We start from the raw sequence: 23,493 nt of genomic DNA, 5'->3' as shown, positions 1-23,493 counted from the left end.
GTCAGTCATTCTGGAGTTCAGTGACCCTTGGTTACCCTAGAACCAGCCCCCGACCTGCTCCATTCCCACCTGAACACGTTTTAATCTGCTTGTGACCGGAGCCCCACCCTGCCTACACCAGGCTTTGTACCGGCAGCTGTGGCTGCTGGGAAGAGGCTGCAGAGCAGAGGTGAACAGCACAGACAGGTGCCAGCTGTCTAGGGCTGAACCCATTCCTGCCACCCACCCCCCCCATTGGATGGATGAAATGCGTCAATAGCTATAAACACAAGGACTGACACGGCGTAGGTGTGCGTCAGTGGCAGTTACCGTCACTGCTGTCACTGCAGTGATGACTGTATGGGATGTATAAGGGCTGTAGCAGAGCTCTGTGGCCGCTCACTCTTGCCAGTTCCGTTGACAGTTTGTCCACTTGTCCCCTTGTTTCTTCATTCAACTCACGGGCAGTGAGGCCCCACGCAGAGATGAATCACCCGTGATCTCCACCCCCAGGACCTCACATTCTAAGTAGGGAAACAAGACCATCACAGCCAAGTGGCACTGTGTATTTTGGATGGGATGCTGTTGTGTGTGCAAGACCACCAGGGCACCGTGGAAGGAGGCTCAGGAAAGCCTTGAGAGGGCACCTTAGGCAGAGCTGGGATGATAGAGAATGGGCTTTCCAGGTAGAGGGTCTCCCAGAGCAGAGCTTTGGGCAAGGGAGTGAGAGAGAGTGGAGCATTTGGAAGACTGCAGGCTACATGGGGTGGGTGGGGTGTGGAGGTTGCCGTGAGAACCAAGGCCGGGGAGGCAAGGAGAGGCCAGACTGGGGAGGCCTTGAATGCGCAGCTGGGGGCTTAGGCTTCATCAGGAGGCAGCAAGCAGTATGCCAGTCTCTGGCCCTGGGCAGTGATGGTCCATCGTTCTACCATCTGGGGCCGGAAGGGAGATTCATTGTAGGAGCTCGGCTTCTTCCTATGGGCCTGGCAGAGCAGGCTAGATGACATCTTTCCCCTCCTCCCAGGTATCAGGGCAAAGAGGGCTGGGCCCCAGCCTCCTACCTGAGGAAGAGCAGTGGGGAACCCTCACCCCCGAAGCTGGGCCCTGGCTCACCCGCCCACGTGGGCGTCCTGGAGCTCGACGGTGTCTCCCGGCAGCAGAACTCGGCGGGCCGGGAGAAGGAGCTGCTCAACAACCAGAGGGATGGCCGGATTGAGGGCCGCCCTGCGCCTGACAGTGACATCAAGCAGAGTAAGTGGCGCCCACCTGGCTCCCAGAGGCACGGCAGGTTCTGTGTCCAGAGCTGCTCACGGGCTGTCCCTCACCCTCACAGCAGCCCCGCCACCCTCCATCCTGCAGATGAGAAAATGGGCTCGTAGCCCCAGATCACTTGTTTCCAGATCATTCCACCAGCAAGTTGCAGAACCTGAGTGGAGAGATGTGGCTGTCCTACTCAAGCTGTGGTTTTTCCACTGTCTCGTGATAATCACCAGACCTCCTGTTTCTCAAGCCCCTACCGTGTGCCAGGAATATTACAATCAGTCTCGCTGATCCTTCATAACAAACTTTATAGGACTCACTGCTTTTGTTTTACAGATTAGGAAGCAGAGAGATGAAGTGGTTTGTCCAAGACCACCCAGATAGTGAACAGTGGGGCTTGAACCCACAGCCTTCTGACTCAAGGGCCAGTGTTCTCTCTGCAGGGCCTCATTTCTGAGCCTGGGGAAGAAAAAAATGGACCCTGTGTTGGGTTTACTCCGAAGATAGTTCTTTACTTATCTTGCTTTTCAGAACTTTGTTGTATATATTTGACAACTGAATGTTCCCATCTGAGAGTAGGCTGTCTGGCCACATCCCATTGGCCAGACTCAGTCAGAGGATGAGATGGTTGGATGGCATCACTCGATGGACATGAGTTTGAGCAAGCTGCAGGAGTTGGTGATGGATGGGGAAACCTCGTGTGCTGTAGTCCATGGGGTCACAAAGAGTCAGACATCACTGAGCAACTGAACTGAATGAACTGAGTCCCGTGGCATTACCTAGCTGGGAGGGAGTCTGGGAAATGTCATCTTTGTGTAGGCAGTCGAGTGTCTGGCTAAAATTCTGTTGCTATTTATTCTAATAGGAGACAGAGGAAATGGGTATTTTAAGAGTTTAGCAGTCTTCCCAACACCCCAACTGCCGAACCACCCCTCTGTGTAGACTCAAACCTAATCAGCTGTGGCAGCATGTGGGGTGCCTTCCTCAGTAGTCTGCCTTTAGCCAGGAGCATTGGCCCACTGCAGAGTCGTCCTCTTCCTGACCCAGAGCAGGAGCAGCCCAACTCCAGAGTTAAAAACCCCTGAAGTCATCAGTCCAAGTTTGTTTGGCTCTGTTTATGCATTATTTGTGTTTGCTCCAGAGCAAACAAAGACAGGGGCAGTAACATTAATGCATCCCTGCCAGACGCCAAGAGCCAAGCCTATACTGTGGACTTTCATCTCCACTGGTTCCTCCAGGAGGCAGGCATTATCCCCACTCCTCAGAAGAGGGCCACATGGCTCAAAGTCACCTAACTTGTTGCCTCCCACCTCACATTACACTTGTTGCCTTTCCTGGAAGGCTTTCCGTCGCTCCAGGACTCAGAAGCATCCTATCGCTAATAGAGAGTCCTAGACCTAATCTGTGTGGCCCCGCCCCCACCAGGCTCCTCCCACAGGAAGCGTCACAGCCGCTCCCTGATGCCGCAAAACATGATACCTCATCTCCTGCAGGAGAGGTTAGATCTGTCATGGTGTCCACCTCAGGGATTATGTTTATCGTGTGTGAAACAGGATCTCGTCTCTTTATAGGATCACCCAAGATGAGGCAGAGACCCCCTCCTCGCCGGGATATGACCATAGTAAGTGGACCCTTGCAACTGGGGAGCCAGCCGCCGACCTACGTCTGGCCACCGACACTCACCTCGCCCCTTCCAAGGATGAGTTCTTTTACACAGCAGCCTTGTGAAGCTAATCCCATTGACAGGTGGAAGAACTTGGGTCCAAGGAGATCACACAGTTGGCCTGTGGCTTTGTGACAGTTAGACCTGGGCGTGTGCTCTCTGCCTCCTGAGCCCACTCTGCTTTGTCGTAAATGAGTCTTCTCCAACAAGGTGACTTGAGACTGAAACAGAATGAGGCACACATTTCTCTTATGGTGCCATTCTGGCGTTTTACTCTCATATTCCATTTTTAATTCTTAGGCACCTTTCTAAGCAAAAATGAAAAATGGGCCTCTCGTTTTTGGTGTTTGCCATCTACTGAGCACCTACTGGGTGCTAAGCAGTATGCTTGCTCATGTTTCACTACGTGAAATCATCGAATGCTCATGGTGACCCCACCAGGTAGATCCTGTTATTATCCCCATTTTACAGGAGATGAAACTGAGGCTCTCAGGAGGGGAAGGGCTTTACCCAAAGTCACACCAATGTGTCTGACTTGGAAACCTGTGTTCATTTCACAACCCTCGTTATCTCTGAAGTTCAGAGAATATTGTCCTGCACCCGATTTTCATGACTGTAGGCAAACGTCCCAAGTTTTCTCTTATCACCCTAAAGCTGAAGGGCCAGCGACCCATCTAGAAGATGATGATTAGTGATCCCCTTTGTTTTGTCCCTTAGAATCCAGATGGGCCCACCAGCATCCCTTTAAGGGTGATTGTGTGCCCCAGTCCCTTAGCCCCTCATTCAGCACTGGGGAATGGAGTTATATGGGATTTAACACTGTGTTTAATTGTACCAGCCTCGAGGTCTCAACCTGCCCAAGCCTCCCATCCCGCCTCAAGTGGAGGAAGAGTATTACACCATTGCCGAATTCCAGACGACCATCCCTGATGGCATCAGCTTCCAGGCGGGCCTGAAGGTTGAAGTGAGTGGAGCTGGTGTCCTTTTGCCTACTTGTGATTCTTTTTCTTTCTCAATTTTTTTTTGGAGTATAGTTGACTTGCAATGTTGTGTTAATTTCTGTGGTAACAAAAAGTGATTTGGGTATATTTTTGATAACATCTTACAGAAAAACCCGAACAAACTTTTTGACTAACCCAATACATATATATTTTTTCTTTTTCATGTTCTTTACCATATGGTTAATCACAGGATATTGAATATAGTTCCCTGTGCTGTCCAGTAGAGCCCTGTTGTTTATCCGCACTGTATGTAGTACTTTGTATCTGCTGACCCCAAACTCCCAATTCATCCTTCCTTCTAGTCTCTCCTCCCCTTAGCAACCACAAGTCGGTTCTCTATGTCTGTGAGTCTAATTCTATTTCATAGATAGGTTTATTTATGTCATATTTTAGATTCCACACATAAGTGATATCATACCATAGTTGTTTTTCTCTTTCTGACTTACTTTACTTAGTGCAATAATTCTGTGCTGTCCATGCTGCTGCAGTTGGCATTCATTTTTTATGAAGGAGTCGTACGCCATTGTATCTCTATGTGTGCGCACACACTATCTGTATCATCTGTCAGTGAGCGGCACTCCACTGAATCTCTGTGTGTGCGCACACTGTATCTTTATCATCCGTCGGTGAGTGGCACTCCGTTGTATCTCTGTGTGTGAGCACACTGTATCTTTATCATGTCAGTGAGTGGCATCTCTGTGTGCACACACTGTATCTTTATCATCCGTCGGTGAGTGGCACTCCGTTGTATCTCTGTGTGTGCGCACACTGTATCTTTATCATGTCAGTGAGTGGCATCTCTGTGTGCACACACTGTATCTCTATCATCTGTCAGTGAGTGGCACTCCGTTGTATCTCTGTGTGCACACTGTATCTCTATCATCTGTCAGTGAGCGGCACTCCATTGTATCTCTGTGTGTGCACACACTGTATCTTTATCATCCGTCGGTGAGTGGCACTCCGTTGTATCTCTGTGTGTGTGCACACTGTATCTTTATCATGTCAGTGAGCGGCACTACATTGTATCTCTGTGTGTGTGCACACTATCTCTATCATCTGTCAGAGAGTGGCATCTCTGTGTGCACACACTGTATCTTTATCATCCGTCGGTGAGTGGCACTCCGTTGTATCTCTGTGTGCACACTGTATCGTTATCATCTGTCGGTGAGCGGCACTCCGTTGTATCTCTGTGTGCACACTGTATCTCTTTCATCTGTCAGAGAGTGGCATCTCTGTGTGCACACACTGTATCTTTATCATGTCAGTGAGTGGCACTCTGTTGTATCTCTGTGTGTGCACACTGTATCTTTATCATCCGGTGAGTGGCACTCTGTTGTATCTCTGTGTGTGCGCACACTGTATCTCTATCATCTGTCGGTGAGTGGCACTCCATTGTATCTCTGTGTGTGCACACACTATCTGTATCATCTGTCAGTGAGTGGCACTCCGTTGTATCTCTGTGTGTGCACTCTGTATCTTTATCATCTGTCGGTGGACGTGGAGGTTGTCTCTACGCCTTGGCTGTGAATAGTGCTTCAGTGAACACTGAGCTGCTTATCTGTTTGAGTTAGAGCTCTACCTGGATCTGTACCCAGAAGTGGGATTGCTAAATTGTTTGGCAAGTCTCTTTCCGGTTTTGTGAGGAACTTCTTACTGTTCTTTCATGGCTGCACCAATCTATATTCCCACCAACAGTTGGGAAGGTTCCCTTTTCTCCACAGCCTCTCCAGCATTTGTTATTGTAGATTTGTTATTTTAATGATAGCTCTTCTGACCCATGTGAAGTGATATTTCATTGTAGTTTTGATTTGCATTTCTCTAATAATTAGTGATAGTGAGCACCTTTTCATGTGCCTGTTGGCCATCTCTGTGTCTTCTTTGGAGAAATGTCTGTTTAGGTCTTCTGCCTGTTTTTCGGTTAGCCTGTTTGCTGTTTGTTGTTGAGTTGAATGAGCTGTTTATTTATTTTAGAAATTGAGCCTTGTCAGTTGCTTCATATGTAAATATTTTTTCCCGGCCCGTGGGCTGTCTTCTCCTTTAGTTCACGGTTTCCTTCGCTGTACACAAGTTTGTACTACTTGAGATTCTTGGTCTAGGCACCATCCCCTACTTCTGCATTTTTTAAATTTTGGTAACAGCTTTATTGAGATATAATTTAGTATGGTTAGAAAGCTGTGCAGCCATCACCGTAATCAACGTGAGAGCAGTTCATCGCCCAGATAAGGAGCCCTGTGCACGTTAGCAGTGCCTCTCCATTTCTCCTCATTCCCTCTCAGTGCCCCTGCCCCGGCCTTAGGCAACCGCTTCTCTGTTTTCTGTGTCCAGAGATTTATCAGTTTTAGGCTTTTCATATGCGTGGAATCATACACCATGTGGCCTTTGTGACTGGCTGGTATTCTGTTTCTGTCACCTCCTTCCCTGCTTGCCTCTTCTCTCTCATATTTTTTCTCCTCTCCCATTTCTCTTCTCTTTCTCATGGGGTTAGAGCTTGAAGGGAAGTCCTTAAGTAATGGAGAAGCAGTTAGGTGCCAGCCACAGCACTCAGCACCTCACAGGCTGTCTCCCTTAATCATATTACCATTTATTCTTATGAGGCAGGAATGGTTCAATCCCTGTTTTTCAGATGAGGAAGTTGTGGCTCAGATAAAAGGTGCTATTCAAAGTCACACAGCCAAAAGGTGACAGAGTCAGGATTTGAACCCTTGTCCGTCTCCAGATTAGAACCAGATGTATTGACAGCCTGCTGTTTATCTGCCCAGTATTTGAGGATCTCAGGAGGATGGAGACCGTATCTGTTTTTTTACTTCTGTAACCCCAAAGCTAGCACAGTGCCTGGCACATGGTGGATTTGCAATAAGTGTTCGTAAATCAATGAAAATCCATCTCCCCGCTAGCCTCCTGCTAGTACCCAGAAAACCAGGGAATGTTTTTCTCTTCATTCTCGCCTCTAACCCTGTCTGGTGCACAGTAGGTACTCAGAGAGCCATTCCTTTACGAATGCGCATTTGAATGAATGACAGGTACAGAGAGTGGACAGATGATTATGAGCCAGGGCATGAGTGTGGTATGTGTCCTAAGCGTCTGTGTCCTGGCCGTGCTGGGGCCTCCCTGTGGCATGGGGGCCTCTCTGGTTGCCATGTGTGGGCTTAGTTGCCCCACAGCATATGAGATCTTAGTTCCCCAACCAGAGACAGAACCCATGTCCCCTGCTTTGGAAAGCTGATCTTTTTTTTTTCTCTCTTTTAACTTCTTATTTTATATTGGGGTGTAGCTGATGCTGAAGCTGGAGCTCCAGTACTTTGGCCTCCTGATGCAAAGTGCCGACTCATTGGAAAAGACCCTGATGCTGGGAAAGATTGAGGACAGGAGGAGAAGGGGGAGACAGAGGATGAGATGGTTGGATGGCATCATTGACTCCATGGACATGAGTCTGAGCAAACTCTAGGAGATGGTGAAGGACAGAGAAGCCTGGTACACTGCAGTCCATGGGGTCACAAAGAATAGAGTCAGACAGGACCGAGCAACTGAACACCCCTAGGTGATTAACAAACAATGCTGTAACGGTCTCAGGTGAACAGTCCAGGGGCTCAGCAGTACATATGCATCTATCCATTCTCCCCTAAACTTACCTCCCATCCAGGCTGTGGAAGGTGGATTCTTAACCACTAGACCACCAGGGAAGTCCCCTAAGGGTCTGCAGTCCCTTTTCTAGACCTCCAAAGCACCCAGCATTTTTCCGCAGCTCCGACGCCTCCCGCCTCCGTCTTCCTCTTGCGTCCCGGAACAGTGGCCCGGGAAGCCCAGGAGGAGGTGCTTCCCATAGGCACACTGTGTGCCTCTCCACCACTGGTTCTGCCCAAGCTGCTCCAGAGACGTCTTAACGCCCAGTGCTCTCCAGTCCATGCAGGCATCAGGCGGACTGTCTGAAGTGGTGTTTAAAGAACCTGAGTTGAAGCCTCTCAAACTTATTTTTATAAAACTCAAGTCCCAATTCTCACAGAGAAACTGAAGAGACAGGAGAAATACCTCCAAGACTCTGAAAGGGTTTTTATCTGCTCTTGTTATTTTTCTCCCAGTCTGTTCTTACTAACTTCAAGTCCACAGAGCAATCTCTCAAGATATCCTGCTTGGGCTTCAAGATAAATTCTATGCCCAGTTCTCCCATTTTGCTGTTGCAAAACATGTAGATTATTCTGATGTGAAACATACGCCTGTTTCTTAACATCTTTCCACATCAAAAGCTGTTCTTCCTCCCACTGCTGATCTGCCTTATTTTCACTGCTTTCCTCTGAACCCCTGCCCCACCTCTCTTGCTCTCTCTGCCTTTTGTTGTCTGAGTCATGTCTGAGTCTCTGTGACCTCATGGACTGCAGCACACTAGGCTTCCCTGTCCTTCTCTGCCTTTAACCTAGCTCTTAGCCCGCTGCCTGCTTTCTAATGGAAAGCACTCAAGGCCATTCTTTGAATGGAACCTGGCATATCAAAATCCAGCTTATTCTTCACATCCCTGCCTCGTCTGGGAAGCCTCCCTGGGTTCACAACGGCGTCCCTTCTCTACCCTTTGGGTAGTTTCTGTGGGTTTGTGTGGGTTTCCCAAGTGGCTCAGTGGTAAAGAATCCGCCTGCCAACACAGGAAGCATGGGTTTGATCCCTGGGTCGGGAAGATCCCCTGGAGGAGGAAAGGGCAACCCACTCCAGTGTCCTTGCCTTAGACTCCATGGACAGAGGAGCCTGGCAGGCTGCAGTCCATAGGGTTGCAAGGACTCACGCGTGCACGATGGGTCCATACATTTCAGTCCTTAACTAAGCGCAGGCCCTTATTTGTGTCCAGAATGCTTTCTTGTTTTAATTCTATTTCTGGCTGTGCTAGGTCTTTGTTGTTGTACACAGGCTTTCTCTAGTTGCAGCAAGCAGGGGAGTCTTCCCAGACCAGGGATCAAACCTGTGTCTCCTTCATTGGCAGGAGGATCCTTACCCGCTGGACCACCAGGGAAGTCCCATAATGCTTTCCTGACATTATGATGAATGAATGTTATTCTCCCCCATTCTTCAGTGATTGACTTTTGAATTCCAGTCATCTTCCCTTGGCACGCTGAACAGATTGTTCATGCTCTTCTTGCATCGACAAGGTGCTGCTCTCAACTGTTCCTTGTTCTCGTTTTCATTAGCTGTCCTTCCTCTGATTTTCTCAGGAGCTCCTCACTGCCTTTAAAATGCTGACATTTCTCTACAGCATGTTTAGGGACCTTTCTTTATTTTTATCCTGCTCAGCATATGGTGGATCTTTTCCATTGTAGGACTAGGAGATATACCTATAAAATTTCCCACTTGTACATACTTAAATATCAACTATCTTCACTCTTTTTTATTCTTCCCCTCTGGAATGGTTATGAAACAGTATAAGAACTCCCTGTCTCTTAATTTTTCTTTCATATTTTTCATTTTCTTCACTTTGTTCTGCATTCCTGGTATATTCTGCTTCGTTTTTTAGTCCATTAATTGTTTTTTTTTTTTAACAATTCAGTCTCTTTCTTATTTTATTTCAGCAATTATTATTTTTATTTCCAAGAGCTCTTACTGATTCTTTTTCATAGTTACCTGTTCATGTTTCACAATAGCCTGTTCTTTCGTGATTTCTATACTGCTCTTTATCTGCCTAAGAATATTAAATGTGTTCTTGTTCATGATCTCTTTCCTCAATGTTAAATCCTTTGCAGTGGTGTTGGTATTTATTTCAGTTCTTTTCATGGTGTTAGTACTTGGGCTCTACAAAAAGAGGCAACAGACAGTCAAAAGCCCAGCTGGGGAGTATCTCCAAGGAGCTAGTGGACTTCCAGTGGCTTTAGCACCAGATTAGAGACTATGAGCAGTGTCATGCCTCTGACCCAAGCTTACCTTTCCACTGTTTCCACTTGTGAAAACAGTGCTCTCTCCACGTGCTTTACAGGAAAGGAGTAAAGGGCACAGAGGGGTCAACCGGCACGGTTGCTTCTGCCCTGGTATTGCAGGTAATCAGTCCCCAGTGACTTGTCCCTGGACCTCACTAATCCTAGATTCTACCTCCTGGAAGCCTGGCAGGCCTTTTGCGGCAGAACCCCCTATAGCATTCCTGGGCCACTGCCCCCACTTACAGCTTCCATCCATCAGTGATTCCTCACAATTCCTGGCCCACTAACTTCTTGTCTGCCTCCTTCTGAGCCTGGCTTTGTGTTCGTTTATTCATTTCCTGGCTTTATTGCACTAAAAGTAAACTGCTGTTCATGCCATCTCCCATCGTGAAACCAGAAGTCTGCTTTGCAAATTATAAAAGTGTTTTGTTGTTTTCCCCAAGAGTGCTAAAAACCATGATAAAAACTTTTCCTTTAAGACGAGGAGTTCCCAGCATTTTGTGCAAACACACACCGCTGTTTGAGCATGCCAGCTAACAGGACATTTGCTGATAAGCACCAGTACTCGTTGGCTTAGAATGTTACAAAGTCTACCAGGGAATCCCAGACATTGTGCTGATGCTGAGGGCTGACTGTGTGCCATAGGGAGTGAGTGGATCCCTGGGGTTTTCTGGGGAGCTGGGGAGTCTCCCTTCAAGGCCCCACCCCCGCTTCAAGCAGACCCTTCCCCTTTCTTGTTCCTGGCTTTTATCCTGCCTGCTGTTGCTCAAGCTAAGCCGATAAATAGCTCACATACCCAGCATTCTTTTCCAGAAGCACAGATGTAACCCATCCTTGAAACTTCTCTGCTTTAATTGTTCTATGATGTTGGCATAGGTTCTGCCAGTGGTGGCTTGAAGGATTCAGGTGAGAAATAGTTGTCCCTAAAGTTTTTGGTTTAACCAGGTACTCTTCTCTTAACGTGATAAACACTGTTATCCTTTGTTTTCTTCTCTTTCAGTTTCGCTTCCTGGTTGTATTCAACACCCTCTTAGTGTTCAGAATTCATTAGTGGAAGCGCAGCATTCTAGCAGTATAGTTATAGGAATACCGTAGTTCTTTGTGTGGTTTATGTATCTTCAAGACATGTTTTACTAATGATGATATGATGATACAGGCACTTATCTGTGCCAGGTCCCTCATATCCTTGATAACTAATCTTCACAGAAGTCCCAAGAGGTTGATGATATGTTCAGCCCATTTTATACATGTGTTTGCGACAAAGAGAGGTTAGGTAAATGTCCAAGGTTTCATATCTAGGAAGTGCTGGAGCTGGGATTTGAGCTTAGATCTCTCCTGTTTTAAAGTCCATGCTATTTTCTTTCATTTCCATTCTTGTGATTTTGCATTTGCTTTTAAAGCCAACTTTGGAGATACTGCAGGTGCAGCTCCAGACTACCACTATAAAGCCAAATTACAATAAAGCGAGTCACGTGAATGTGTTGGTTTCCCAGTGCATATTAAAAATATGTTTGAATTCCCTGGTGCTCCAGTGGTTAGGGCTGTACGCTTCCACTTCAGGGACTGTGGGTTCAGTCCCTAGTCAGGGAACTAAGATTCCACATGCCAAACAGAGCCAAAAAAAAAAAATGTTATGTTGACACTACACTGTAGTCCATTAAGCATTATGTCTTAAAAAAAATGTGCAGACTTTAATTTTAAAAATAATTGCTTAAAATAATGTTACCAGTCATCTGAAACTTCAGTGAGTCATAATCTGTTTGTAACAATGACATCAAAGATCACTGATCACAGATCACCATTACCCATATGATAACAATGAAAAAGTTTGAAATATGATATTGTTCAGTCACTAAGTCCTGTCAGACTCTTTGCAGCCCCATGGTCTTCAGCCCCCCAGGCTCCCCTGTCCTTCACTATCTCCCTGAGTTTGCTCAGATTCATGTCCACTGAGTCAGTGATGCTATCTAACCATCTGATCTTCTGCTGTCCCCTTCTCCTTTTGCCTTCAATCTTTCCCAGCATCAGGGTCTTTTCCATGAATTAGCTATTGGCATCAGGAGGCCATAACATTGGAGCTTCACTTTCAGCGTCAGTCCTTCCAATGAATATTCAGGGTGATTTCCTTTTGGATTGACTGGTTTGACCTTCTTGCAGTCCAAGCAATTCTCAAGATCCTCTCCAGCACCACAATTTGAAAGCACGAATTCTTTAGCACTCAGTCTTCTTTACAGTCCAACTCTCACATCTGTACATTTCAGTACTTCAGTTCAGCCGCTCAGTCGTGTCCGACTCTTTGCGACCCCATGAATCCCAGCATGCCAGGCCTCCCTGTCCATCACCAACTCCTGGAGTTCACTCAGACTCACATCCATTGAGTCATTGATGCCATCCAGCCATCTCATCCTCTGTCGTCCCCTTCTCCTCCTGCCCCCAATCCCTCCCAGCATCAGAGTCTTTTCCAAAGAGTCAACTCTTCGCATGAGGTGGCCAAAGTACTGGAGTTTCAGCTTTAGCATCATTCCTTCCAAAGAAATCCCAGGGCTGATCTCCTTCAGAATGGACTGGTTGGATCTCCTTGCAGTCCAAGGGACTCTCAAGAGTCTTCTCCAACACCACAGTTCAAAAGCATCAATTCTTCGGCGCTCAGCTTTCTTCACAGTCCAACTCTCACATCCATACATGACTACTGGAAAACCATAGCCTTGACTAAACGGACCTTTGTTGGCAAAGTAATGTCTCTGCTTTTTAATATGCTATCTAGGTTGGTCATCACTTTCCTTCCAAGGAGTAAGCATCTTTTAATTTCATGGCTGCAGTCACCATCTGCAGTGATTTTGGAGCCCAAAAAAATAAAGTCTGACACTGTTTCCACTGTTTCCCCACTTATTTCCCATGAAGTGTTGGGACCAGATGCCATGATCTTTGTTTTCTGAATGTTGAGCTTTAAGCCAACTTTTTCACTCTCCTCTTTCACTTTCATCAGGAGGCTTTTTAGTTCCTCTTCACTTTCTGCCATAAGGGTGGTGTCATCTGCATATCTGAGATTATTGATACTTCTTCCGGCAATCTTGATTCCAGCTTGTGCTGACTACTGGAAAAACCATGGCTTTGACTATATGGACCTTTGTTAGCAAAGTGATGTCTCTGCTTTTTAATATGCTGTCTAGGTTTGTTATAGCTTTCCTTCCAAAGAACATATGTCTTTTAATTTCACGGCTGCAGTCACTGTCCACAGTGATTTTGGAGCCCAAGAGAAGAAAATCTGTCACTGTGTCCATTTGTTCCCTGCATGCCATGAAATGATGGGACTGGACGCCATCATCTTAGTTTTTTGAATGTTGAATTTTAATCAGCTTTTTCACTGTCCTCTTTCACCCTCATCAAGAGACTCTTTAGTTCCTCTTCGCTTTCTGCCATTAGAGTGGTATTATCTACATACCTGAGGTTGCTGATATCTCTCCCAGCAATCTTGATTCCAGCTTGTGCTTCATCTAGCTCAGCATTTTGCATGATGTCCTCTGCATATGAATTAAATAAGCAGGGTGACAGTATACAGCCTTGTCATACTCCTTTCCCAATTTTGAACCAGTTAGTTGTCCCATATTCAGTTTTACTGTTGCTTCTTGATCTGCATACAGATTTCTCAGGAAACAGGTAAGGTGGTCTCGTGTTCCCATCTCTTTAAGAATTTTCCAGTTTGTTGTGATCCACACAGTCAAAGGCTTCCCTGATGGCTCACTGGGTAAATAATCCACCTGTAATGCAGGAGACACAGGAGTCGCGGGTTCGAACTCTGGGTCAGGAAGATCCTCTGGAGGAGGAAATGGCAACCTAGTCCAGTATCCTTGCCTGAAAACTCCCATGGACAGAGAAGCCAGGTGGACTACAGTCCAAAGGGTGGCAGAGAGGCAGACAGGACTGAGCAGCTAAGCACAAGCCCACACAACAAGTGCACAGTCAGAGACGTTAGCCTGTCATTGAAAAAGAAAGAGGTGTTTTTCTGGAACTCCCTAGCTTTCCCTATGATCCAAGGAATGTTGGCAAATTGATCTTTGGTTCCTCTGCCTTTTGTAAACCCGGCTTGTACATCTGCAAGTTCTCAGCTCACCTACAGATGAAGCCTAGCTTGAAGGATTTTGAACATAACCTTGCTAGCATCTGAGATAAGCGCAATTGCACAGTAGTCTGAACATTCTTTGGCATTGCCCTTTTTGGGGATTGGAATGAAAACTGACCTTTTCCAGTCCTGTAGTGAGAATGACCAAAATGTGACAGGAAGATATGAAGGGAGCAACTGCTGTTGAAAAATGGCACCAATAGACTTGCTCAATGCAGGGTTGCCACAGACCTTCAATTTGTTAAAAAAAAAAAAAAATGCAGTATCTGTAGAGCCCAATTGAGTGAAGCACAAGAAAACAAGGTCTGTCTGTATTCACAGTAGCTCTTAGCTTCTCTCTAGTAAATGAAAACTGCCATACATGATGATTAAGAGCACAAATACACAGGGACTTCCCTGGTGGTCCAGGGGGCCTGGGCTCCACCCCTGGTCAGGGAACTAGACCCCACAGGCCCAACTAAGAGTTCACATGCTGCATCCTGCATGCCACGGCTAAGACTCGGTACAGTCAAATAAATAAAAGTAAATTTTTAAAAATGATAAAATTACCTTTTAACAACAACAGAACTAAAAAGAACAAAAATGTTTAGCGCTTCTGCCACGGTACATGGTAGAGTGTACGCTTAGCAAACCCTCCCTGATGTATTAGTTTGATTACCGTTCTGTTTTTGTCCGCTTATGCACATGCTTAGAGTTTAAATTTACGGATGTGCCAGCGATGACTTGTACGCCAAGAATCACCTGTAATCGTCACCAGAGCTAGCATGTGTTGGAAAGACGCTGGCCACCCGCACCTAAAGGACTTCCATTTCTCATTACCCTTTCCTGGAGAGACTCCAGTGGGACGTGTTAAGTATCTGCCTGCCACGTGCCTGCTGCGCTCCCAGAGCTCTCCCCTGAAGTTTAATTACTAGTAGGTAGCATTTTCCCTCCTTTACCAAGGCTGCTGCACACATGCCCTTGTGTGGTCGTCATGGAAACCCTGCGCGTGGGTGTGATGTTCTTCCCCTCCTCTCTGTTTCATGGCACGGCGTCTCAGGCCCGGGGCTGACCGGGGCTGTTCAGGCGGCAGGAACCGAGCCGGCCTCTGCTCCGGCGCTGCGTCTGTGGCTGCGCTTCCTCTCTGGTCTGGGCGGCAGAGTGCAACGGCAGAACTGCGCCCGCAGCCCTCAGCCTCGGCGGTTTCTCACCTCGGGCACGATTTCCCTCCCCACCCTCAAACAGGGTCCACTCTCCAGGGCAGGGCCCGGTGGTGGTAAGGACTCGGGCTCTGGAGCCTGTTCCCCAGCCTTTGACTCCCATCTGCACCCCTGACATTCTGTGTGAGCCCCTGCGAGTTCTTCAGCTCTCGTGGGGCTCAGCTCTGCAAGTGTACAGTGGCGTGAAAATCCCTGCGTTCTGGCAGTTGTAATGATTAGTCAGCTCTCCAGTGCACAGAGCCTGCTGACATATTGCTATGTATTTGTTTGCTCCAACTACCCTCACCAAGACCACAGACGGGTTGGTTTAAACAGCAGAGGTGTTATTTTCTCGTATTCTTAAGGCTGGATGTTCAAGGTCAAGGTGTCAGGTTTAGCCTCTCCTTTGTTCGCAGCCGGTCACCTCGTTGGGTTCACACATGGTCTCCCCTCATGCTGATGTGCTGTGTCCTAATCTCCTCTTATAAGGATAACAATTCACGACCCCACCCCAACGACCCCGTTTTAACCTAATTACCTCTTTAAAATCTCTGTTTTCAAATAGAGTCACGGTCTAAGGTAGGGAGGTTAGGGCTTAGCATGTGAATGGCGGGGGGTGGGGGTGGGGGGGGGCCTCAATGCGGCCCATAATATGGAGCATGTACACCTTTCACCCGTGTGAATGCAGCCACATGGTGCTAAACAAAAAGGGGACAGGAAACGAAAGATCTTAGATAATATGAGTGATTCTACCACCATTCCAGTCAGTGAGCGTGTGTCCCAGAGGGAGAGAGAGATGAGAGGGGAGTCTATTAAACTTCCATCAGCATCGGTTCCACTGTATCCAAACGTGAGCGGGTGTGACTCCCACAGTTAAGGATGCACGTTTTTCATACACCATGCCTGTAAACACCAGCCAGCTTCTTTGTCTGGTGCTCAACCAAAGGATCAGGGCTAGTTTGGGCTGTACTGGGGGTTTGTCTTGAACCACTTCAGAATTTTAGCAGACACTGCTAGTGGCCTGCCCTGCATCCTCGCCCCCTGACTGCTTTCCACCCCCTGTGCTCACCTGAGGGTACCACCCCGAAATGGGGGAGGTTAATGTCCAGGTGCTGGGGGACTAGGAGGCAGGAGGTCAGTGTCCCCACCCCATGTCTGATTCTGCACTGTGTCTCATAGGGTCCTGTTGGATTAAGCCCCACTGGCCTAGAGCCTTGACCTGTTCCTAACTGGCCCTCCCTTTCCTCACTTCCGCTTCCTGCAACCATCTCTCAAATTACCTACCTACACCAGAGTTCATGTCTCAAGGACTGCTTTTGGGAGGAATCCTAAAGTAGACAGGCACCTACCCCTGTGTAAGATGCTTCTTACAGTGGTCTCCATAGATGGTCCGCCCCGTAGATACGGTCTGGGAACCTGCCAAATGTGAAATGTCTCTGATTCTAGAGCCTCAGTCGCACGTGGGTTCTCCCGGCCCACCCTGGCCCCCAGCCCTGCCTCCATTCTTACTTAGAGCTTTCCTCTGCCCTCCCTTTCAGGTGATCGAGAAGAACTTAAGCGGCTGGTGGTACATTCAGATCGAAGATAAGGAGGGATGGGCCCCAGCGACCTTCATTGACAAGTATAAGAAGACTAGCAATGCCTCAAGACCCAACTTCCTGGCTCCCTTGCCCAGCGAGGTGGCGCAGCTCCGGCTGGGGGACACAGCAGCAACGGAGAACAGCTCAGGCAGTGAAGCTGGTGGCCCTTCCCGGCCCCTGCCCGACGCCCCGCACGGCGCGGGGGACTCCGGGACGCCGTGGGCCAAAGACTGGAAGGGTGGAAAGGAGATGCTGAGGAAGGCATCTTCAGACACATCTTCGTGTGCAGGCTACGAGGAGATCTCAGACCCCGACCTGGAGGAGAAACCCAGCCTCCCTCCCCGGAAAGAATCCATCATCAAGTCGGAAGGGGAACTGCAGGAGCGGCAGAGGATGGAGCAGTTCAGGGGTTCTTCACCCAAGCCACCTGGCATGATCTTGCCAATGATCCCAGCCAAACACGCCCCGCCGGCCCGGGACAGCAGGAAAGCGGAGCCCAAACCTGAGAAAAGCAAGTTGTTCCAGCCGAAAAACGAGACGGGGCTGGAGTGCGGCCACAGAGTGCTGGCCAAGGAGGTGAAGAAGCCCAGCCTGCGACCTGTCTCCAGATCCAAAGCTGGCCCGCCGGAGGAGAAGCCGGAAGCCGTTCCCCAGAACCTTTTCTTGAAGTCCAAACCTCAGGTTAGGCCAAAACCAGCTCCTTCCCCCAGGACAGAGCCACCTCAGGGCGAAGACCCAGTGGACATCTGTAACCTCCGGAGCAAGCTCAGGCCTGCCAAGTCCCAGGAGAAGGCCTCTGTAGATGGAGAGAGCAGCCTCCAGGCAGGAGGAGGCCAGGATGGGGCCTTCAGTCGTGGCTTCCCTCCAGGGGAGGGGCCTGGCCGTGCCCAGGACAGGACGAGCAAGCAGGAGGGACCCAGCCCAAAGGAGGCGCCCTGCAGAGCCCCTCCAAGGCCAGCCAAGACTGCCGATCCTGTGCCTAAGGGTGCACCGGTCCCTCTCCAAGAGGCTTCCCTCCAGAGACCTGTGGTCCCGCCTCGGAGACCGCCACCCCCTAAGAAAACCTCCTCATCGTCTAGGCCCCTTCCAGAGGTCAGAGGTCCACTTCCAGAGGTCAGAGGGCCCCTTCCAGAGGTCAGAGGGCCCCTTCCAGAGGTCAGAGGGCCGCAGCGGGAGAGCAGCGAAGGCAAGGCAGCTCCTGCCCCGGGCCGGGCCCTGCTTGTCCCCCCGAAAGCCAAACCTTTTCTCTCCAACTCCTCAGGGGGGCAGGATGACATGCGAGGCAAAGGTGGGCTGGGGCCACGGATGATGGGCAAGATGGGAGAAAACAAGGAGAAAGTGGCTGCAGGCCCCTTCCCCAGCACCGACGGCCCGAAGGACTTGTACGTGGCCGTGGCCAACTTTGAAGGAGACCAAGATACCAGCGGCTTCCAGGAGGGAACAGTGTTTGAGGTCCGGGAAAAGAACAGCAGCGGCTGGTGGTTCTGCCAGGTCCAGAGCGGGGCCCCATCCTGGGAAGGGTGGATTCCTTCCAACTATCTCAGAAAGAAGCCCTAGCTGCCTCCTCTCCTGCCTGGAGGTCTTGCGCGTCCCTGCTGGCTTTACCCACATATTTAATATGCCTCTTAATTTATCATCCTCCACGCAACATCAAAGGAAGGAAGAATCGAATACTGTGGTTTCTTCCTGGGGTGGAGAGTGATTCCTCCCATCGTAGCATCCCCTGGAGGCTTTGAGGCCACACCCCTTTCTCTCGACTCGACATCCCTGCCTTAAGGCCAGTGGCATTGCCGCCCAGCAGCTTGCTGCCCACCCAGCAGTGGGACCCTGACTCTCTGAGGCTTCTGGGACCAGAACCCATCATCTGGAGAAACTGCAGAAAGGGTGTCTTGTTGCTCGGATCAGACAGAGTCCTAAGAACGTCCCCAGCTTCCTACCCAGTTCATTCATGTCCAGCGACTTGATTCACTTGCTTCCCAAATGCCTGGTCCCAGAAAGAACTTTCTCGTGTAGAAGTCGGCTCCGTTGCTGATTCCAGGGAGGTGTCCTCTTCCCCAAGGCCTCAGGTCCCCAGGCCTCTCAGGTTCAAGCAGATGCAGCTTCCCCAGGCATGAGGCCTGGAGGCCCACCCAGCCATCCTCCCTTCTGTGCTGGGACCCTGATCAGTTCTAGAGGAGTGCGGCCAGCTGCAAGCACGCTTCACTTTCCTGCTGCAGACTCTGGTCCAACCCAAGGCATTTAAACAAGAGTCCCCAGTCTACTTTTGGGGGGCCTTTCACTTCTGCCTCCCTAGTGCAAGAATCTCAGTTTGTTTGAGAAAGGGGACCATTCACAGGGCACACCCCCTGTGAACTCCTCTTTGCTGAGTAGCTAATTTGTGCCAAACACTGTACTTGGCACTTTCCCTTCATGTGGAGCCCTCACGATAGCCCTCTCTGATCCAGTGTACCTGTTTTATAGATGAGAAACTGGGGTTCGGTGTGCCCAAGGGCACACTAGCTGGAAAGAGGAGGGAAGGGGGTGTGAGTCTAGGCTGGCCTGACTTCCATGCCTGTGCCCTGTGAGAGCCAACCAGGCAGGGGAGAGGGAGATGCCGGCGGGCTGCCCTGGGTGTGCGTCAGGGGGCCACGTGGCTGCTCCCCCCCCACCACCACCCCTCCAATCCCTTGTGGCATCTGCTGAAGGCTCCCCTGAGCCCCCACAGCTGCACCACCCAGGGGCTGCCCAGCACCCTGGTGTTGCCACGGAGCCCTGCTTCCTGCTCTTGTGCTGGTGCCCCCCGGGGGATAGAGCTGATGAAGCAAGGGGAGCCAAGGTGGTCTCACATGCCAGTCCCAAGGGACCCCAGTGGCTCCAGGGCTAGCAGCTGGATCTTCAGCAGACTGAGCAGAGTTAAGCAGTAGCCCCATGGGGGGCCCAGGGGCCAGGCAGAGCCTTCTGTCTCTCTCCGCTGCTGCTTCCTGCTGCTCTCTGGTTCTCGGAGAGTAGTTTCCTTCCTTTTCTTTTTTTTCCACGCACCCGCCCTCTCTGTGTTCTTGCGGGAAACAACCCAGGGCAGCCCTTGCACCCATTTGACTGATGTGGTTCACTGAGGCACACAGAGGCACAGTTACACTACAGAACAAGAATCAGGACCCAGGGTTTCTGGCTCCTAGCCCACAGCCTGTGGCCCAGCTTGCCTGGGCTGGGGAACAACGTGAGGGCAGCACACGCCCTCTACCCCCTTCTCTGCAGGGCGGGAAGTAGCCCCGTCCTGCCCCAGAGGCTCTGACTCGGAGCCGTCATCTGCTGCCATGCTCTTGTGGCCTCCTGGGGGCTGCTCGCAGGGCCAAGGACTGACGTGCAGACAGTCCTCTATGCTCTCCCCCGACTCCCATTCCCCCCCGCCCACTGCTGTGTGGGCTGTGGACGCTGCTGCAGGAGAAGGAGCCTCCCCTGACCCACAGTAGCATCTTTATTCCTTCCTTCAGCAGGTCTGTACATCCCACACCCCAGAGTCTGGGGCAGGGCTCCAAGGTTCCCTTGCAGGAACCTCCAAGCTTGCCTCTTGGCCCTGTGCCCAGAACTCTGGGGGGGTCAGAAGCAGCCAGGGGCAGGAGGGAGAACGGGAGAGGGCCGTCCACCCTCCAAGGTCCCCTCATCTGGGGGGAGGCCCTGTAGCATGCTTCCCTGAGTTTTTGACCCACGTTGGTTTAAACACCATTTGTGAAGCTGTTATGTAGGATTTGACTACCTTTCAAAAGATGCAACTCTCAATTTTTTTTTCCAATTCTTTCTCTGCGTTCATGAAACTTTTCTACTATTTTGTGAGCACCTACTATGTGCCAGGCGTTGAGTAAAGGCCAGGCCGTGGGTGGCTCCATGCCTGGCTGTGAAGAGCTTGGGTTCTTGTGTGCAGATTCCACTGAAGGGGTTTGTCTTTGACCTCATCTCCTCCTCCCAGGGGTCAGCTAGGTGGGAAGGACCGCCTCTCCCTTTCCCAGGGCAGAAAGTTTTCCCTGCACTTGAAAGAATCCGCCTTTTTACTATTATTCTGGCATGAACTGAAGGTACTAAAGCCACACTCCTCCCTCTTCACCATTCTTTCTCGAGGATGCTTCTGTAGCCTGAGTCTCATCTCTCCAGCTCTTCCTATCACAGTGACGGCACTTCCCCAGGCAGCTGCAAGGGGTGGTCCCAGTGGCTAGGGGCGCTCCCTCGCTGTCCTCACCTGGCGACCTAGGTTTACACCATGACTGTAGCCACCACTCTGTGAGCCTTTGCTGGAACAAAGGTAACTTCCTGGACCTGGAGTCCCCACCGCGGCACATGTCATAGGAATGGCGTGGGGCCATAGGAGTATCTGCCGTGCTGAGTGCCAGGCAGGTTACCGGTGCTCAACACTCCCTCCTTTATCACCCTCCTCTCTTCAGCCCTGTGAGGTGCATAGGGTCACCCCAGTCTGCAGTGAGAACGTTGGGGTTCAGAGGATGAAGTCACGTGCCCCGTGTCATCCAAACAGTGACCAAGCCAAGACTTGAATCCGGGAATTTTTCTCCCCAGGGCCCATGACCTTTCCTTTGCCATCAGCAGTGAAATGTTGATGATGCTTTCAGGGAAGCAGTTACCCTCCCTCTTAATTCAGATTTTTCCTCCCGGGCCCCACAATCACAGATGTCAGTAGGTCACAGGCCAAATGCCAGTCCAGAAAAGGCAGGCATCCTTGGGATGGCTATTTTATCTTACATCCTAGGGCAAAACTACAGCTCGTGGTAACACTAAATCTTTGGGGAAAACTGAGTTTTAGGACCACTGCTTGATCAAATAAGCCTTTGCTTGAGTTTTTTATTCTGAATTTATTTGCCATCTGATGGCTTTACGTCCTAGTCTCAGGATGAGACTTGGGGAGAGCTGGGCTGCAGCTGGAGCCCTGCCAGGCTGCCCGTAGGTGTTGGGCGTCCTCCACACAGCCTCTCCCTGTGATTGGTTTCTTAGGCCAAACTCTTGGCCTTAAAACGTTTCTGGGCCCACTGGGGATTTCCTCATCAAGTAGAATGTAGGAAAACAAACTTGCCACATTAAAGGACCAGTGCCAAATCTCCCCAAAGTTTGGAAGGCCCTCTGCTTAGGCTGAGAGATGGGACAGTCTAGTATTTATTCAGTTTGTACTGAGTGGGATGGAGAAGAAATGGCTCCTGCCCTCAAATAGCTGGCAGGTCAACATCATCAGGAACAGGAGCGTGCATGGCCCGGCTCAGCTCCCGTCCTCTGTTTCCGAGTCTTGGGCTGCTCTCTGGGAGGTCTCGCCTTCACTTTGGGCTGTGACATTGGACACAAAACAGCCTGAGTCACGTGTGGCAGTCTTGTCCCCTCCTCGATTGTCCAGGCCCCCCCTTCAGGGCCCTGCTGCAAACAGCCATACATACCATAGACCAAAGATGACCTGTCGTCAGACCGTGGGGCCTGAAAGAGGAGGAGACGGGCTGGCATTGAGGCCTGAGGGTGCGGAGAGCCCTCCCTCGGCCTGCAGGAATTGCTCCTGACGGCTAAGCTCGCGTCCAGATGCGCCTCAGCCTGTGAAGATCACAGAGCTGTGGAGTCGCAGGGTTAAAACGAGTGGGCTCCAGAGTGGTCCAGCCGTAGGCTGTACCCTCCAGCCCCGTGGGGGTAACATCTGCTTTCTGGTGCTACCTTGCCAAGTTTCAAGTCACCCATTGCGTGTCAGCACCCTGCCTTCTCCCACTTTTATCTACTCCAAAGTCAGCCTTTTTGGCTCCCCTCGGGGACAAGGGACTCGACGCCTGTTGTCCTTGAAGAGACCAAACCCAGTGCCACAGCCAGCATCCTTCACTTTCGGGCCTTTACAAACATGCGAAAGGAGGTGCCCCCGCCAGGCTTACTCCAGCAATAAGCAATTCTAACACAACTAAAGGTGTCTGTATTTTATCCCGGTGTGTGCCTGTCTATGCCATTGTGCCCAAGAGATTGTTAATAGCCACGCCCCCTTCCTTCCCGGGGTAATGACACAGTGGGCGCCCTGGCTACAGCCCGCGTTCCCTGCTTCAGGAAGCCACCGAGTAACGGGGCTGTTTCTGGCATGCCTCCAGAACAGTGGGCACTGATAGCATTGCCCACCGCCTGGTGTCCGCTCCCAGGATGATGCTGGAGGTCTCCGGGTATCTCAGCACTCCTCGCACCCGTGGCAAGCTGACAACTTCTGGTGGTGGTCTTTGTTTCCTTTTAACACACAAAAAAATACGTGAGCATATATAATGTGAGGGGGAGGGGTGATGAACAATGAATTAGCTGTAGCATGTATAAACTATATACTTTACCATTAGACTCTTTCTTTTCTTTCTTTTTTTTTTTTAATAAAAAAGAGTGCTTGACTGGTTTCAAGCTTCATTGTGAAGATGTGTCTATGGATTTTATTTGGCTGAAGAAAGGGTGAGTAGCTTTGTGCCCTCACATCTTGGCCTGGATTCGAAGATCAGAAAGAAGTCTGTGTGAGCTCGGTTTGGGCATTGCTCAGAAATAGGGATGACTTCTCTTTGGGCTCTTGTGCACTTTGATTCTTTTAACTGCAGTATTCAGAAACCAAGAGAACGCGTCCTTGTATTTGCTGGGTGTCTCCTCCATTTGGCCCGGTGTCCAAAGATGGAAAACTTTATGTGTCCAGGGAGCTTGGACCTCTCTCTGGCATTGACTGCTGATGGACAGGGAGATGGTGGGTGTAGCCAGGGTTAGGACTGCCCAGGCCACTTGCTCCTGGGAGGCAGAGAGCATTGCCTGTTGGACTTTCCCAAGGGCTGAGCTAAGGAAAGGCCAACCACCAGTGTGGAGCC

General features: G+C 50.0%; 1 protein-coding gene and 1 long non-coding RNA gene across 6 annotated transcripts in view; one reads left to right on the top strand and one right to left on the bottom strand.

The window, feature by feature from the left end:
• Positions 1 to 23,060, top strand: part of SH3PXD2B (SH3 and PX domains 2B) — a 122,274-nt gene extending 99,214 nt beyond the window's left edge. For all 5 annotated transcript variants that reach the window (XM_060400311.1, XM_027979990.3, XM_042233674.2 and 2 more), the window contains 4 exons: positions 1,004 to 1,230; positions 2,811 to 2,860; positions 3,741 to 3,866; positions 16,628 to 23,060. In XM_060400311.1, coding sequence (XP_060256294.1) covers positions 1,004 to 1,230; positions 2,811 to 2,860; positions 3,741 to 3,866; positions 16,628 to 18,226 — 2,002 coding nt within the window. In that variant the 3' untranslated portion in view covers positions 18,227 to 23,060. The remainder of the gene's footprint in view (positions 1 to 1,003; positions 1,231 to 2,810; positions 2,861 to 3,740; positions 3,867 to 16,627) is intronic.
• LOC132657936 (uncharacterized) lies at positions 1,731 to 8,103 on the bottom strand. Its single transcript, XR_009596743.1, has 2 exons — positions 7,533 to 8,103; positions 1,731 to 3,123 (listed from the first exon to the last, which is right to left on the bottom strand). It is a non-coding gene; the product is annotated as an uncharacterized LOC132657936 (long non-coding RNA).
• Positions 23,061 to 23,493: the final 433 nt, after the last annotated feature.

The sequence above is a fragment of the Ovis aries genome, chromosome 16 (assembly GCF_016772045.2).
Source record: "Ovis aries strain OAR_USU_Benz2616 breed Rambouillet chromosome 16, ARS-UI_Ramb_v3.0, whole genome shotgun sequence".
In the NCBI taxonomy this organism is placed as follows: Eukaryota; Metazoa; Chordata; class Mammalia; order Artiodactyla; family Bovidae; genus Ovis; species Ovis aries.
The sequence above is the reverse complement of the archived record's forward strand: the minus strand, read 5'-3'. Positions and strand labels throughout refer to the sequence as shown.